This window comes from Solanum verrucosum, unplaced genomic scaffold (genome assembly GCF_900185275.1).
Source record: "Solanum verrucosum unplaced genomic scaffold, falcon-dt-bn FXZP01000120.1, whole genome shotgun sequence".
NCBI lineage: Eukaryota > Viridiplantae > Streptophyta > Magnoliopsida > Solanales > Solanaceae > Solanum > Solanum verrucosum.
The window spans coordinates 608,450-626,288 of record NW_026020714.1 but is presented as its reverse complement, the minus strand read 5'-3'; the positions used below and the strand labels follow the sequence as shown (position 1 = coordinate 626,288).

The 17,839-nt window shown below is 30.5% G+C and overlaps 1 protein-coding gene and 1 pseudogene across 1 annotated transcript; one reads left to right on the top strand and one right to left on the bottom strand.

Annotated features, from left to right (window-relative positions):
- The first annotated feature begins 4,466 nt into the window (after positions 1-4,466).
- Positions 4,467-5,410, top strand: LOC125812495 (uncharacterized). Its single transcript, XM_049491973.1, has 2 exons — positions 4,467-5,159; positions 5,261-5,410. Exons 1-2 carry the CDS (start codon positions 4,467-4,469, stop codon positions 5,408-5,410), a joined length of 843 nt encoding a protein of 280 aa, XP_049347930.1.
- Positions 5,411-7,568: 2,158 nt separating this feature from the next.
- LOC125812494 (uncharacterized) lies at positions 7,569-16,306 on the bottom strand (annotated as a pseudogene).
- Between the last annotated feature and the right edge of the window lie 1,533 nt (positions 16,307-17,839).

Genomic DNA, 17,839 nt, shown 5'->3' with positions numbered 1-17,839 from the left:
TATTAGTGAAGTCACATGTATAATTATTATTATTATTACTAATTATGATATGAATTTCAATTTTCAAAGCTTTGATTAATATATTTCTATGTAAGATTTAAATTAACACAAAAGGAAATAACTTGAAGGTTTCTTTTTTTCTTTTTTTGGACAACAGTAAAAGTTTAGTCAAAGTTAATGCATGCATTTGGAAAATGAAGTATTTTGGTCCACATAATTGATAATTTGACTAATGTGATTATAGGAATTGTAATAATGATTACTATTTCATGATAGGAGAATTATACTCCCTTCCTTTCGTATTAACTGAATTTCAGGTTTTTTTATTGTTTAAAATAATAAAATTGTTTAAAATTTAAGATAGATGTCTGAAAGTTTTTTCATATTTGTCATTTCCTTTAATAAAGTTTTATGTTTTCTAGGAGATAAATTGCACTACTTACGAAATTATATTTATGATTTCAAAAAGGGTAATAGTGGAAAATATAATTTAAATTATGTCCTTGAATATTTTTATTAATAAATACGCACTGCCTTATAAATTCAATTAATATAGAGCGAAAATAATTACGTTTATTACTATATACAATATCACTTGCTATTAACATCAAGAGCCGCTCAATGCTATCAGTGATCTAAAGCTAAATTTTGATAAAAGGTCATTTTCTTAAAGCAATGTTTTATAAAAGGGAACACATAATAATTGGGGTGTGAAATTCACATAAAGCTAATAATATAGATATTTTTTTAATCGTTATATCTTTTTTAAAAGGAACTTATAACCCTATTATTTCAAAAAAAAATTATAAACAAAATAATAAATGGAGCCCATCAAATTTGGAGGCCGAGGTATTTACCGTTTTTCAAACATAATTATTTTTTACTTTAGAAGTTTTATTTAAGTATATATGTTCAAACATGAATATTATTTTAAATATTTTTTTATAAAAAAATAACTAAACACAAATCCATCTTTAATTCTAATTTTAAAAAATTCAAATAAAATAAAAAATATTTAAAATCTATGAACAAACACCCATTAAATCTCCAATTTTTGTTACTATAATTTATCTTTTTTACTTTGTCCCTATTGTCATAGCATTGTCCCTAGCTAACATTGCTAGAGAATTTTGACTTTGTTTTGTTTTAATGAAATCTTGATATCCAAGTAACGCACACCAAAGAAGACTAAAAGAGAATAGGGTATTAGTGTGTTACATAGGCAACCTTATAAGACTAATATTTAAACACTCGAAATATGACATGTTCTAGTAAACGAAACATAAAATTCTATATATGCTCATTAAGAAAAAAAATATTGAGATTAAAAATAACAGAACATTATATATATATATATATTCATAATTATAAATTTTAAATGATGACGATAATTAAATCACACAACAGATAGCGAGGTATAATACTAAAAAAAAGCATAATCTTTAATATTGTTTGGTCAATTAACCTACTTAAAATTGAAATGAATATAAAAAATAATATAAACTATGCAAAGAGTAATATTTCTAAACAACACTCTTTTAATGACTAAATTAGATTTTTATCCTTTTATCACTTGATCTAAACATAATTATAATTGACCAAAATGAGCTTATATTTTTGAAAATTTCCCAATATATTTGAATTATTTAATTATAATATCAAAAATAGGATTTTTTTTTCTAATCTCATGAGTTATCTTTCTAGTATGTGCATGAACAAGACTTTAACGTGACATTAAATTATTCTTTTCTGTCTTAATTAGTAGATTATTTAGTCATGTGTAATCTACTTCCCATTTTAGACTACTCTAGAAGTTTTCATTATCTTATTATATAATATATAATATAAAAATAGCGATTCAATAAATTCAATAATATTAAATAATAGCATTGTAAACAAAATTCAGCTAACAATTTTTTACAACTTAGACCATTTTTATTTTTATTTTAAAAAGAAGGAAGTTAAAAAAAAAGGGAAAATGCATAAGTAACCCCGTAACCTATGCCCGAAATCTCAGAGACACACTTATACTATACTAAGGTCCTATTACCCCCTCGAACTTATTTTATAAATAATTTTTTACCCCTTTTGGCCTACGTGACACTATCTTGTGGGTCCAGCGTGTGTTGACAATTTTTTCAAGGATAGTGCCACGTAGGCCAAAAAGGGGTAGAAAATTATTTATAAAATAAGTTCAGGGGGGTAATAGGACCTTAGTATAGTATAAGTGTGTCTCTGAGATTTCGGACATAGGTTGGGGTGGTACTTATGCATTTTCCAAAAAAAAAAAAAGGTTAATTCATCAGTCTGTTGACCACATCACAAAGTAATGAAAATAAGATAATTTTTCTCTCAATTTATCTTTTAAATATTGTTCAAGTTGACATTTCTGTTTGACACTTATTGAGTATTATGATATCTTTACTATATTATATTATATTATATTATATTATATTATATTATATTATATTAGATTAGTACTAAAAGTACTAGATTGGAAGAGGTAGATATACCTCAGAACTTTGTTTGTTAAACAAATGGACTATTTCAAAAATTGATATTAAAATCATTTATGATTATGGTTGGTTTGATAAAATATCTCATAAACAGTTAATAAAAACTATTGAGCAATCTTTGGTGTTAAATTCGTCTGAACAGACTATTCATTTATTAAATAAATGAGATATTGCGTTATATAAAAAACAATATAATTTCTTGTATATTGACATGGTTCAAATTACTTTTAACCCTTTAACTCTTAAAGGGTTACCTGAACCATTTTTAGTTGCTCTTCATGATGCTAGAAATTTAAATTTTAGACAATTTTTGATGGATTTCATTGAGTCTACTGTGTTCCTTATAATAGACATTCATTTTCTGATAGAAGATTGCCTGCTATTCATCATATTTTCCCTATTGAACTTGTGTATGGTCCGGCTCGTAACCGTGCTGCTTCTTTACATACCATACCTTCGATTATGTCTTCGGATCAAAGTAATAGACTTGTCAATAAAATCAAAATTGATCCTCGAACGAATGTAGTTCAAGCAAATGATAATTCTTCTGATATTTCTGATAAGGATATTTCTTCTGTATCCGAAATGAATTTTGATCCCAATAAAACTTAATGATGAATGTACACCAAATAGATTTAAGTCCAGGTTCATTGGCAAGAAAGTACATCCAGAATGAGTTTTTGAGTGATAAATGGAACCAGTTTAAAACATGATTTTTCACACTTATAGTGCCGATGATTTAAATAATATTTCTCAAGAATTTTATGAAACTTGTGCTCTTCATAATCAAATTATGCATTTTGTACCCTAGTTTATAACCACTTATTTACCTTTATTCATCAATGTTCTTGAACGATCTTATAAAGATGGTTTAGGTAATATTATTAAGGTTGTTTATCCACCTCAGTCATCTTTTATTTTACCAAATAATACAGGTATCACCTTTACTGCCTTCCAAAAATTTGTTGAAGAAGATGTTGTGGCAGTCAACATCAATGATATTAATAATTTGATTTCTCAAAATAATTATTTGGGACTTTACGTTAAAGTTTTGGGCGAACATATTAGTTCTCTTGATAAAAAATTGAATGAATTAACTGCTTTGGTAATTCAAATAAAAAATGATTTAAAAACTTCTGATAAAGCTTCTACTTCTAAAAAGGATTCGAAAGTTTCTACTCATGTGCAAAGGCCCCCTGAGATTTGAGATTTTAAATTTAAATCAATTTATGATTTAGAAGAACTTCTTGATAAAAAGTTCTCAGATTTTAGCGCAAAACCTATAGATTTGTCAGACAATTTTGCAGATGAAATGGAAAAAACTTTTGAATTTAAAAAGGGAAGATGCATAAGTACCCCCCAGCCTATGCCCAAAATCCCTGAGACACACCTAGCCTTTACTAAGGTCCTATTACCCCCCCGAACTTATTTTTTAATAAATTTTCTACCCCTTTTCAGCCTACGTGGAACTATCCTTGAAAAAATTTTCAACACGCGATGGGCCCTCAAGATAGTTCCACATAGGCCGAAAAGGGGTAGAAAATTATATATAAAAAAAGTTCGGGGGGGTAATAGGACTTAGTAAAGGTTAGGTGTGTCTCAGAGATTTTGGGCATAGGCTGTGGGAGTACTTATGCATTTTCCCATTTTAAAAATCATATTTCTTTAGAATTTAATAAACTTCGCGGTTATCCAAAGAAAAATAGTAATGCTAAGTTTGCGTATAAACCAAACATGCAAACCTATTATTATTCCAGACCAACTCCTTAAGATGTGCTTATAGAGTTACACGATTGTAATTAGATTAATACCTTTTATAGTAGGTCTGAAATTTATGAATGGAATCTTGATGGTTTGACTGATAGACATGTAACTATTCTTGTTCATAGAATGCTCATGTATGCAACTATCTGTAAAAGTGTTAAAAATACAGATAGAAATATTTGCAAAATGATTATTGCAGATTTTACTGGCCAACTCAAAGGTTGGTGGGATAATTATATGAGCATTGAACAAAAGGCTGCGGTGATAAATGCTAATTCTGATAGTGAAGGTGTTGATAACTTGGGCATGACTGTAGTGAAAAATAGAGAAGACACGGTTTATACCTTAGTCTTAACCATTTTAGAACATTTTAATGGTAGATTTACCAATCAATATGAGATTGTTCGTACCTTGTTAAATGGTCTACGTTGTAGAACCTTGGGAGAATTTAGATGGCATAAAGATACTTATATGAGTAGGGTGATGGAACTACCCGAAAATAGTTATGAGCATTGGAAAGCTAAGTTTATAGATGGCCTTCCCCCTTTGTTTGCCGAAAGAGTTAGAAAAGCTATGAGGACTTATCATGGTGAAATTCCTTATAAAGATTATATTTATGGTAAGCTGATAGGAGTTTGCACGCAAGATATAAATTTGTGCAATGAATTAAAGTTATCCAGACAACTTAAGATGGATAAGCTCAAAGAAAGATCTCAGCTAGGAGAAATTTGTAACCAATTTGATTTACCTGATACTTCTGCTAATAGCAAGAAGAAGAAACATAGAGATTCTAGATACTCCAATCCTGATAAACCTTATAGGAAAAGGAGATCTAGATATATAAATCTAAGGAAGAGCGCGACGCTAGAAAAGCCTTTCGTAAGTCTAATAGATTTACCAAGAATAGGTTTAAGCGAGAGCTCACCAATATCAAATGCTATAAGTGTGGAAATTTCGGTCACATAGCACCCAATTGTAAGCTTGAAAAGCTGAAAACCTTAGAACTTGATGAAGAAGTTCATGATAAGCTTTATAGTTTCTTATACACTTCTGATTCTGAGTCTAGTTATGATTTTGATTCAGGTTTTGAGGAAGAGATTGATTTGCTTGATTTATCTGGTAGTAATTAGCATGTTAATATGAATACTTGCAACACTTATCATGGTGATATTTGTTCTTGGGAAAATGATGAATGTTATAAATTGCAATCTCAATTTGAAGATTTGAATATCAACACTATTACATCTGATAATGTGATAGAACTTTTAAAAGAAGTTACTGATAATGATCTTGGTGAAAAAATTATTCATCTAGAGGCTAATAATAATGCTAGTTCTAGTTTTTTAAAAAATTCAGAAAAACAAAAGAATGATTTTGAATTTGAATATTTTGCACCTTATTCTTTGTCTAAAATTAATAACAGACTTAATAAACAAACTACTCACACTAGAGATTCTTCTTTTGATGATTTGAAAAATAAAATTGAAAATTTAAAAAATGACATTAAATCTCTAAAACAAAATCAAATGATTTGTGATCATCATCTTACTCAGATAGAAATTGTTAATAACAAGGGTAAAAATATTATTGAAGAAAATACTTTTGCAAAACCTTTTAATCTTGATTCTAGACAAGGTATGTTGTTAGGAATTATGCAAATTGTAACTGCTCATAAATGGTATGTTAAATGCATCATATGTATTGATAATAGTTTTTCAATAACTGATATTGCTATGATTGATAGTGGAGCCGATGTTAGTTGTATTCAAGAAGGTCTTGAACCTACTAAATATTTTGAAAAAAAACTCATATGGTTAAATCTACTTTTGGACATGCTTTAGATATAAAGTATAAATTACCTAACACTCGCATTTGCCAAAATAAAGTTTGCATTTCACATTTCTTTTTCTTGGTTAAGAATCAGTTATACCCTCCAATTATACTTGAAACCCCTTTCATAAATGATTTATCCTTTTACTAGCATAAATACTAAAGATTTTTCTGCTACTTATGAAGACAGAGATATTAGTTATACTTTTATCACTGACCCTATTTCTCGTGATATTAATGCTTTGTTTAATATGAAACAAAGGCATGTTGATTCTTTGCAACTAGAATTATTTAGTATAAATATATTTGATACTTTGAAATCCACCAAAGTACAAGAAAAAATTAAATTGATTTCTTAACACATTTTTATTGATAGTTGTGCTGATCATCCTAGTGCTTTTTGGAATCGGAAAAAGCATATTGTTACTCTTCCGTATGAAGAGGATTTCTCCAAGAATGATATTCCTACTAAATCTCGTCCTTGTCAGATGAATACTGAATTGTTAGAATTATGCATTAAGAAAATTGATAATTTGTTACAAAAGGGTTTGATAAAACCTTTAAAATCACCTTGATCTTGTACTGCATTTTATGTTGACAATGGTGCTGAAAGGGAATGAGGTGTCCGTAGATTGGTTATCAATTATAAACATGTAAACAAATATTTAAAATGAATTAGGTATCCTATTCCAAAACAAAGAGATTTATTGTCTAGATTATAGATGTCAATATATTTTCAAAATTTGATTTAAAATTAGGATATTGGCAGATCCAAATATTTAAAGAGCATGCTTATAAAACAACTTTTAATGTCCCATTTGGACAATATGAATGGAATGTTATGCCATTCGGTTTGAAAAATGCTCCTTCTGAATTTCAGAAAATCATGAATGATATTTTCAACCCATTTTTGAATTTTATCATTGTTTATATTGATGATATTTTGGTGTTCTCGAAAACGTTTGAAATGCATATTAAGCATCTTGATATCTTTAAGAAAATTGGTAAACAAAATGGTTTGGTCATTTCTAAACCAAAAATGAGTTTGTTCCAAATTGATGTTCGATTTTTTCGCTCTACCATGAATTGTTGCTATTTCCGCACCCCTGTCCGGTGGTTTGAGAAAGAAAGTCGAGACATTCAGAAAGAGAATTATGGCATTTCGAGGATTATAATATGGTCCTAGGACATCATATTTTTCAAGGGAAAGTTACCCGATTCAAAGATCTATCGATTTTGCATCAAAATTTCCTGATGTTATCACTGATAAAATTCAATTGCAAAGATTTTTAAGGAGTTTAAATTACATATCCCCTTTTTATAAAAATTTATCTCGTGATTTGGCCCCTTTATACGACAGGCTGAAAATGGATCATAAATCACCTTGAATTGATAGTCATACCACTTTGGTAAAGGATATTAAACTTCGTGTTCAATCTTTACCTTGCTTAACTCTTGCTAACCCTGATTCACAAAATAATATTGAGACAGATGCGTCTAATATTGGTTATGGTGGGATATTAAAATAAATTAATCCCAATGACAAAAATGAATATTTGATCAAATTTCATTCTGGTAAATTGAGCGAGGTCCAGAAAAAATATGCTACGGTGGCTCATGAAATATTAACCATCATTAAATGCGTGTTAAAATTTCAGGATGATTTATATAATCAAAAGTTTTGATAAAAACTGATGCTCAATTTGTTAAATATATGTTTAACAAAAATTTTAAACATGATGTGTCAAAATTAATATTTTCTAGGTGGCAGGCCCAGTTTTTCCCCTTTGATTTTGAAATCCAATTTAAAAAGGTAAGGGATAACTCTCTTCCGGATATTCTATCTAGAAAATATTTAACTTCATAATGATTTTTTATACTGCTTTCCTTGATGAGAAAATTTTAGTTACCATTTTAAAAATTACTCCACTTAATAGAGATTTGCAGGAATTAATTCTATGTGAAATTATCAACGATGTCATTAGAAAAGATTTATCTATACATGATTTTGAAGAAATTATCGATATCAATGAGAATAATTATTACAGTGACTATTATACATTCGAACAAAACAAAGTGTTATGTTTGCAGGATCGACCCTCCTTAGGTAATCAAGGGCAAAGGTAGGGGAAATAACACCAGAGGAAGGGGAAGATCATCCCGTACAGATAATTTTTTTATAAAAAGGGGATGTCATTTAAACTCCCTAAAAATCTTTGTTAATATCAGGAAATTTTGATGCAAAATCAATAGATCTTTGAATTGGGGTAACTTTCCCTTGACAAATATGATGTCGTAGAAATCAAACAACAATTTGGAACAAACTCATTTTTGGTTTAGAAATGACCAAACCATTTTGTATAATAATTTTCTTAAAGATATCAAGATTCTTAATATGCATTTCAAACGTTTTTGAGAATACCAAAATATCATCAATATAAACAATGATAAAACCCAAATATAGGTTGAAAATATTATTCATGATTTTCTAAAATTCAGAGGGAGTATTTTTCAAACCGAATGACATACCATTCCATTCATATTGTCCAAATGGGACATTAACAGTTGTTCTACAAGCATGCTCTTTAAATATTTGGATATGCCAATATCCTGATTTTAAATCAAATTTTAAAAATATATTGGCATCATATAATCTAGACAATAAATCTCTTTTGTTTGGAATTGGATACCTAATCCATTTTAAATATTTGTTTAAAGGTTTATAATTGATAACCAATCTAGGGACACCTCGTTCCCTTTCAGCAGCATTGTTAGCATAAAATGCAGTACAAGACCAAAGTGATTTTGAAGGTTTTATCAAACCCTTTTGTAACAAATTATCAATTTTCTTTTTGCAGAATTCTACCAATTTGGTGTTCATTTGATAAGGATGAGATTTAGTAGGAATATCATTCTCAGAGAAATCATCTTCATATGGAAGAGTAACAATATGTTTTTTCCGATTTCAAAAAGCACTAGGATGATCAACACTAATATCAATAGCAATTTGTTCAGAAATTAATTTAATAATTACTTGTACTGTGGTGGATTTCAAAGTATCAAATATATTTATACTAAATAATTTTAGTTGTAAAGAATCAACATGCCTTTGTTTCATATTAATGAAAACATTAATATCACGAGAAATAAGGTCAGTGATAAAAGTATAACTAATATCTCTGTCTTCATTAGTAGCAGAAAAACCTTTAGCATTTATGCTAGTAAAAGGATAAATAACATTTATGAAAGGGGTTCCAAGTATAATTTGAGGGTATAACTGATTCTTAACCAAGAAAAAGAAATGCGGAATGCAAACTTTATTTTGGCAAATGCGAGTATTAGGTAATTTATTCTTTATATCTAAAGCATGTCCAGAAGTAGATTTAACCATATGAGTTGTTTTTTTCAAAATATTTAGTAGGTATAAGACCTTCTTGAATTCAACTAACATCTGCTCTACTATCAATCATAGCAATATCAGTTATTGAAAAACTATTATCAATCAATATGATGCATTTAACATACCATTTATGAGCAGTATAATTTTTTCATTATTCCTAAAACATACCTTGTCTAGGATTAAGATTAAAAGGTTTTGCAAGAGTATTTTCTTCAACAATATTTTTACCCTTGTTATTAACAGTTTCTATCTGAGTAAGACGATGTTCACAAATCATTTGATTTTGTTTAAGAGATTTAATGTCATTTTTTAAATCTTCAATTTCATTTTTCAAATAATCTAAAGAAGAATCTCTAGTGTGAGTAGTTTGTTTTTTAAGTCTGTTATTAATTTCAGACAAAGAATAAGGTGAAGAATATTCGAATTCAAAATCATTCTTTTGTTTTTCTGAATTTTTTGAAAAACTAGAACTAGCATTATTATAAGCTGCTAGATGAATAATTTTTTCACGAAGATCATTATCAGTAACTTCTTTTAAAAGTTCTATCACATTATCAGATGTAATAGTATTGGTATTCAAATCTTCAAATTGAAATTGCAATTTATAAATTTCGTCATTTTCACAAGAACAAATATCACCATGACAAGTATTGCAAGTATTCATATTAATATGTTGATTACTATCAGATAAACCAAGCAAATCAATCCCTTCCTCAAAACCTGAATCAGAATCATAATCAGACTCAAAATCAGAAGTGTATAAGAAACTATAAACCTTATCATGAACTTATGCATTAAGTTCTAAGGTTTTCAGCTTTTCATGCTTATAATTGGGTGCTATGTGACCGAAATTTCCACATTTATTGCACTTGATATTGGCGAGCTCTCGCTTAGACCTATTCTTGGTAAATCTATTAGACTTATGAAAGGCTTTTCTAGCGTCGCGCTCTTCCTTAGATTTATATCTAGATCTCCTTTTCCTATAAGGTTTATCAGGATTTGAGTATCTAGAATCTCTATGTTTCTTCTTCTTGCTATTAGTAGAAGTATCAGGTAAACCGAACCGGGTATAAAAGTGTAACATCTCTCAATTTGAAGTAACTAGGAAGAAGCAAATAATTGGAAATAGCCAATTTTGGAAAGAATGAAAATCTGGAAATTTGTTCAAGTTAGAAAAAGTTGAGTTTTAGTCAACTTCAAACAGCCATAAATCCTAGCTCAGTATTATTTATGTGTACTTCCAGATATGGTTGGAAAGATCTTGGAATGATCTTTCTAACGCCGCTGAGTTTGCGCCATTCCGAGTTTGTATGATTAAGTTATGCCCTTTGGAAGTTGGGCTGTTCGAATAAGGAAAGTCTAGAAACCGGATTTTGGAATGGTAATTTAGTATATTCCTTACCTAATTATTCTAATTCGTTTTTAGGAGTTAATTGGGGTAAAATCAGATTTTTAGTTAGTTTTAGAAAAAAGTTGAATTCACGCTACGACTTGGAGAAAAGAGAAAAGAGAAAAGAGAAAAGAGAAAAGAGAAAAGAGAAAAGAGAAAAGAGAAGGAAGTTCAAGATTCGTCAAGATTGTCGAGATTTGGCTTGTGGATTTCATCGGGGGTGATCCCTACAAGGTATGTGAGATCCCATAGCGTTGGGTTAGTTCACCCATGTGCCATTCATGATTCAATTCAGCCAAATATGTGTAATTTGAAAGTAAATCCTTTGAGTTCTTGATCAAATTCGTTTGAATTCTTGTGGGTTGTTTTGTTGAAGTTTCTTGCGATTTTGATCCATATTTTTGGGTGTAAATTTCGGGTTGAATCTATCATGTATTGAGGGTATATGTGATTCAAAGTATTTGGGGAAAGAACCAAGTGAAATTAGAGGGTTTAGAGTTGAAAAATGAAGAAGAAAGTTCGGAGTTTTTTGGGGAGGGAGCTGGGGCGCCACGCCTCCCAGAGCGCCACAAAAGTTCCTCTGAACTTTGGGCTCTGGCGCACCGCACCAGCTAGAGTACCCCATCAAGCTCTCTGAACTGTGAGGGCTGGCGCCCCGCGCCTCTCAGAGCGCCAGGGACACCAGTTCTCCCCATTGCTTCCCCACCTTTTCATACGTGTTCCTTAGCAATGTACCTATGTTTCTTAGTTGATTCCAACACTCTAAGGTACATCTAAACATCATGAAATCATCCATAAACATGAGATCATGAACCTTGAATCCACAATCCAATTCCAGGAAAGTTAGGATCAAAGTCAAGAAGTTAAGAGTGAAGTAGTCTATAAGTTAAGAAGTAAGTCAATCAAAGTTTTTAAAGTTTTCAAAAGTCTTTAACAAACGTTTTAACTTTGTTTTAAGACTTAAGTTTCAACTTAAGCATAGAGTAAAAAAGTTGAGTTCATTTCTCAAAAAGCTATTAGGGAACTAAGTATACCCAAAGAGTTTATAAATGTTTTCACATTTGAGAAAGAAAAGGGAACATCGATTCCAAGAGAGCTTTTGAGCTAAGTTTTGAGTAATTATCTCAAACCAAAAAAGAAGTTGTTTTAAAAGCATATGAGCTAAGTATATTTTTGGGAGTAGTATTGAACACCGATATGGGGATGCGAGTTCATATTAACTCAAGTCTCCATAAATCATGTAGCCATCATGGGTATTAATGGGTCATACTTTTTAGATGATCACATAAGTTAAGCTAGTGGATCCACTAAGTTAAGCGTTCTATATGACGACAAAGTATAGAACAATTCTGGCAGCGTGGGAAAGACGTTGTATCACCACTTAGGCTCATAGTGATGGTTGTCGATTAGGGAATCTCCCACATAAACTATATTACTTTGTTATATAAGTAAAGTTGAGTTTGTTATTGCATTTTCTTTAACGAACTAAGTTGCTTTTACTGTTTTATAAAAAAATTCATATAATGCATGTGTTTCATTGCTTTATTATGAGTTGAATTATTCATGAGTTGAAGAGCCAAGGTAAGTGTTTCTTTCAAATTCCTTTCAAGCATAAGTTGTGTTTAGCATTCCAACTCGCATACTCGTACAATCAATGTACTGATATCAGTTAGACGATGCAAACACAGGTAACTAGGATTATCATTCAGCGTCTCGTTGATCAGGTTCAACACTCATAGTCAGTTGGTGAGCCTCCTTGCATTCCAGAGGACTTTTTTTTTATCATTTGCTTTCTAGTTTTCAGTTGTTAGGATGATCGGAGGTCCTGTCCCGACATCCCTCTTTGTTTTAGAGGCTTCATAGACAGATAGTATTAGTTCTTTAGTCTTATTCATTTCAGTTGTATTTGTTTAAGACTTAAGTTGCCATTTTTGGCTAAGTTATTATCTTTTAAGTTATTGCATGAGCTATATCTCTTGTGTTTAAGTCTTCTGCTGAGTAAGTAAGCCAGAACAAGGGTTCTCTTGGGGCCAATAATAGTTCTCGAGTGTCGGCCACGTCCACGGTGTAGGCTCGGGGCGTGACAAAAAGTTTCCTAGCTGAGATCTTTCTTTAAGCTTATCCATCATAAGTTGTCTTGATAACTTTAATTCATTGAACAAATTTATACCTTTTTGCGTGCAAACTCCTATCAGCTTACCATAAGTATAATCCTTATAAGGAATTTCACCATGATCAGTCCTCAAAGCTTTTCTAACTCTTTCGGCAAACAAAGGGGGAAGACCATCTATAAACTTAGTTTTCCAATGCTCATAACTATTTTCCGGTAGATCTATCGCCCTACTCATATAAGTATCTTTATACCATCTAAATTCTCCCAAGGTTCTACAATGTAGACCATTTAATAAGGTACGAACTGTCTCATACTGGTTGGTAAATCTACCATTAAAATATTCTAAAATGGTTAAGACTAAGGTATAAATCGCGTCTTCTCTATTTTTCACTAGAGCCATGCCCAAGTTATCAACACCTTCACTATCAGAAGTAGCATTTATCACCGCAGCCTTTTGCTTAATACTCATATAATTATCCCACCAACCTCTGAGTTGGCTAGTAAAACCTGCAATAATCATTTTGTAAATATTTATATCTGTATTTTTAATATTTTTACAGATAGTTGCATACATGAGCATTCTATGAACAAGAATAGTTAACTGTATCAGTCAAACCATCAAGATTCCATTCATAAATTTCAGACCCACTATAAGAGGTATTAGTCTGATTCCAGTCGCGTTCCTCTATAAGCACCTCTTGAGGAGTTGGTCTGGAATAACAATAGGTTTGCATGCTTGGTTTATGCGCAAACTTAGCATTGCTATTCTTCTTTGGATAACCGCGAAGTTTATTAAATTCTAAAGAAACATGATTTTTAAAATCAAAAGTTTTTTCCATTTCATCCGTAAAATTGTCTGACAAATCTATATGTTTTGTGCTAAAATCTGAGAACTTTTTATCAAGAAGTTCTTCTAAATCATAAATCGATTTAAATTTAAAATCCCGAATCTCCGGGGGCCTTTGCACATGAGTAGAAACTTCTGAATCCTTTTTAGAAGTAGAAACTTTATCAGAAGTTTTTAAATCATTATTATTTGAATTACCAAAGCAGTTAATTCATTCAATTTTTTTTAATCAAAAGAACTAATATGTTCTCCCAAAACTTTTACGTAAAGTCCCAAATAATTATTTTGAGAGATCAAATTATTAATCTCATTGATGCTGACTGCCGCAACATCTTCTTCAACAAATATTTGAAAGGCGGTAAAGGTGATACATGTATTATTTGGTAAAATAAAAGATGACTGAGGTGGATAAACAACCTTAATAATATTACCAAATCCATCTTTATAAGATCGTTCAAGAACATTGATGAATAAAGGTAAATAAGTGGTTATAAACCAGGGTACAAAATGCATAATTTGATTATGAAGAGCACAAGTTTCATAAAATTTTTGAGAAATATTAGTTAAATCATTGGCACTTTAAGTGTCAAAAAACCATAATTTAAACTGGTTCCATTTATCACTCAAAAACTCATTTTGGATGTACTTTCTTGCCAGTGAACCTGGACTAAAATCTATTTGGTGTACATTCATCATTAAGTTTTATTGGGATCAAAATCCATTTCGGATACAGAAGGAATATCCTTTTCAGAAATATCAGAAGAATTATCATTAGCTTGAACAACATTTGTTCGAGGATCAATTTTGATTTTATTGACAAGTTTATTACTTTGATCCTTAGATATATTCGAAGGTTTGGTATGTAAAGAAGCAGCACGGTTACTAGCCGAACCATACAAAGGTTCAATAGGGGAAATATGATGAATAACAGGCAATCTTCTATCAGAAAATGAATGTCTATTATAAGGAACACAGTGGATTCAATCGAACCCATCAAAGATTGTCTAAAATTTAAATTTCTAGCATCACGAAGAGCAACTAAAAATGTTTCAGGTAACCCTTTAAGAGCTAAAAGGTTTAAAAGCAATTTGAACCATGCCAATATGCAAGAAATTATACTGTTTTTTATATAACTCAATATCTCGTTTATTTAATAAACGAATAGTCTGTTCAGATGAATTTAACGCCAAAGATTGCTCAGTAGTTTTTATTAACTGTTTATGAGATATTTTATCAAACCAACCATAATCATAAATGGTTTTAATATCAATTTTTGGAATAGTCCATTTGTTTAACAAATCAAGGTTCTGAGGTATATCTACCTCTTCCAATCTAGTACTTTTAGTACTCACTTCTCCTAGATCCATGTTGAAAAGAACATATATATGTCGTATACTTCACATCTATCATATATTTACCATGAAAGTTCCTAGGATCTGATACCATTTTACAGGATCTCTAAAGACTGTCGGTAATTCGAGCGATCATCTTCAATCTAGTAGTTTAGCATCAGAATTCAAAGAAAATTCGAACCGAAATATATACAAATTATATATAGTTTTATCACTGTATGGAAAGATCTATCCTTTTACCCAAACAAGGGGCATGTCAAGATTTAATACATATTTTTATTGAGCCCATGTGTCTAGCAGTTCTAACCGGGTATAGGTGCCCTTTTCTCCTTAATAGGCTTAGAACCACGGCTGGCTAGACGAAGTCACAAAGACAAAACCAATAAAAATAGTATCAAATCTGACTATACCACCATCTCAGAACCAAGTCAAGAAACCATATATAAATTTATTTATATTTGATAAAGTCTAGATCTTTCATGGTAGATATAAAAGAGAAGTTAGTTATCCGACATAGATATGAATCTTTAGCCGGACATAGTCACGGCTTAGCTAAGAGAAATAATAAATGATTGAAATAAAAAAAATAATACCTTATAACGATGGCCGACACCAAGGCCTATGAGCAAACTATGCAACTTTATTTACTTCCGGTAAGTATCCGATGAACTCAAACGTTACAAATTGAGAGCTTTACAGTTGGGGAGAGAAAAGTAGAGAGAGAAGGGTTTCTAAGTTGCTGCCTAATGAAATGAAAAACAAACTTATTTATAGAAAAATAAAAGAACATTTAGAATCTATGTACAGTAATGTTGGGTCCTATCTATCCCCTAAACAGTGTATTTACTGTTGATGATGACTTTTTCCTGTAGAGATGTCACTCACAGTTTGTCTTTTTCCTTTAATTTCCGAAGGAAATCCTCCGCCTTTCTCAGAGTATCTTCTGATGTAGTTGCTTCAATAGGTTGAGCTTCTTGGATATCATCGGTAGCGTCTTCGCTTGTTTCACTTCTCATAGAAGTGTCTGATTTCTCATATTGAGTGATGTTGAGAAGCAGACTCCTCTTGACTTCTTCCAAGTAGCTGTTGATCATTGCTTCTTTATCTCCATCTTGAACGGAGATTTTCGTGCAATATGCCTGATCGAGCTATCAACAATTATTCCCTTTTGGGGAGTAATACCATACTCTTGGTCCTTTTTGAAATAAGATTCAACAGTTCCTGTCCATATAACATTTTGGTTTTGGTATCCTTTTTCATTAATTTATCTCAAAAATTATTATAAAAGGTCCTGTATAAGCAGGGAATTTGTTCCTCGGTGAATCCCACTTTCGGGGTCCATTTGTGAATCATATATAATAAAATACAATATAATATAATATAATATAATATAATACAATATAATATAATATAATATAATATAATATAATATAATATAATATAATATAATATAATATAATATATACTCACCCCTTTTTTTCTTTCCATGCATTTATTGTAGTTTGTATGGATTACTAATTCCAGTAATAAGCCAACAACATATTGTGGTGGCTTGGACTTGGACCTTTACTAGCTCCGTCCCTGATTGTCGGATGTTTGTCGACGCAAGGCTTAAAGTTTTGAGGCATGGTATAAATTTAAGATTAAAATCTAGATAATTTAACTCTTCCTAGCTATTTTTATTAACATATGATGAGAATAAGGAAATTCGAATCCGAAATCTCTGGTTAATTGCATATTGCATCTAGTGGCGGAATTAACACTACTTTTAATTTTCCACTATTAAAATAGACTTTCTCTTTTACTTGTCACTTTTCATATATCAAGAAAAGACAATTATTTCTATGTTTTACCATAACACTAATTACTTATTCTTAAAATCATTTTTCAAGACCTAATACATACTTAATATCAACTAATATGGGTAGTGTGGCATAATATCCATATCAATCTCATTATTTTTCTTAATGGATGTGCTGAGTCCAAATATGACAAATTAAAATATACAGATGCATGGAATATTACATATTGACACCCACTGACTTCTTTGTGAATTTATTTTTAACTCGAGGCTTCCAATAATTCATAAGCAAGAGAAATAAGAGAGCAAAGTGACTAGAAATCACACAAAGAGAGCTAACTTACTTCAAAATCTAGGCAATCAAAGTGGAATATGTAATCTAGGGAAAATTATAACCCAATACCTTTGGATGATCAAGTGTACAAAATATGTATACAATGTATATGTTGTGTATATTTATACTGAATATATATATAATATGTATACATATACATCACCAATATATATACACACACATCAATGCTGAAATTAATCATCTTATAAGTTGCAGTTGGATATATTGTTTATAGTACTAATGAAACCATCGCAGAGGGGGCTTGAGCTTACCTCAAAATGGAACGCTTGATTCGATAGCAAAAGAAGAGTAGAATTTATTTATTTTTAGTTATACAAAGAATCCTACTCTAAAGGCAATTATTTAACTAACAAAAAATCTAGTCTTTCATTTGAAGCAATTTTCCATAGGGTTACTTTTTGTAACAACTTCCCTTTAAAATGCATTGTTCATGCAAAACTCTATATTTTCCTTCCTTTATTCATGCGACCG

Bases quoted from the DNA above. Each gene is read 5' to 3' on its own strand.
- LOC125812495 (XM_049491973.1), top strand. From the start codon at position 4,467: ATGATTATTGCAGATTTTACTGGCCAACTCAAAGGTTGGTGGGATAAT. The intron at 5,160-5,260 runs GTAAGTCTAATA...CCCAATTGTAAG, and splicing joins CGACGCTAGAAAAGCCTTTC to CTTGAAAAGCTGAAAACCTT.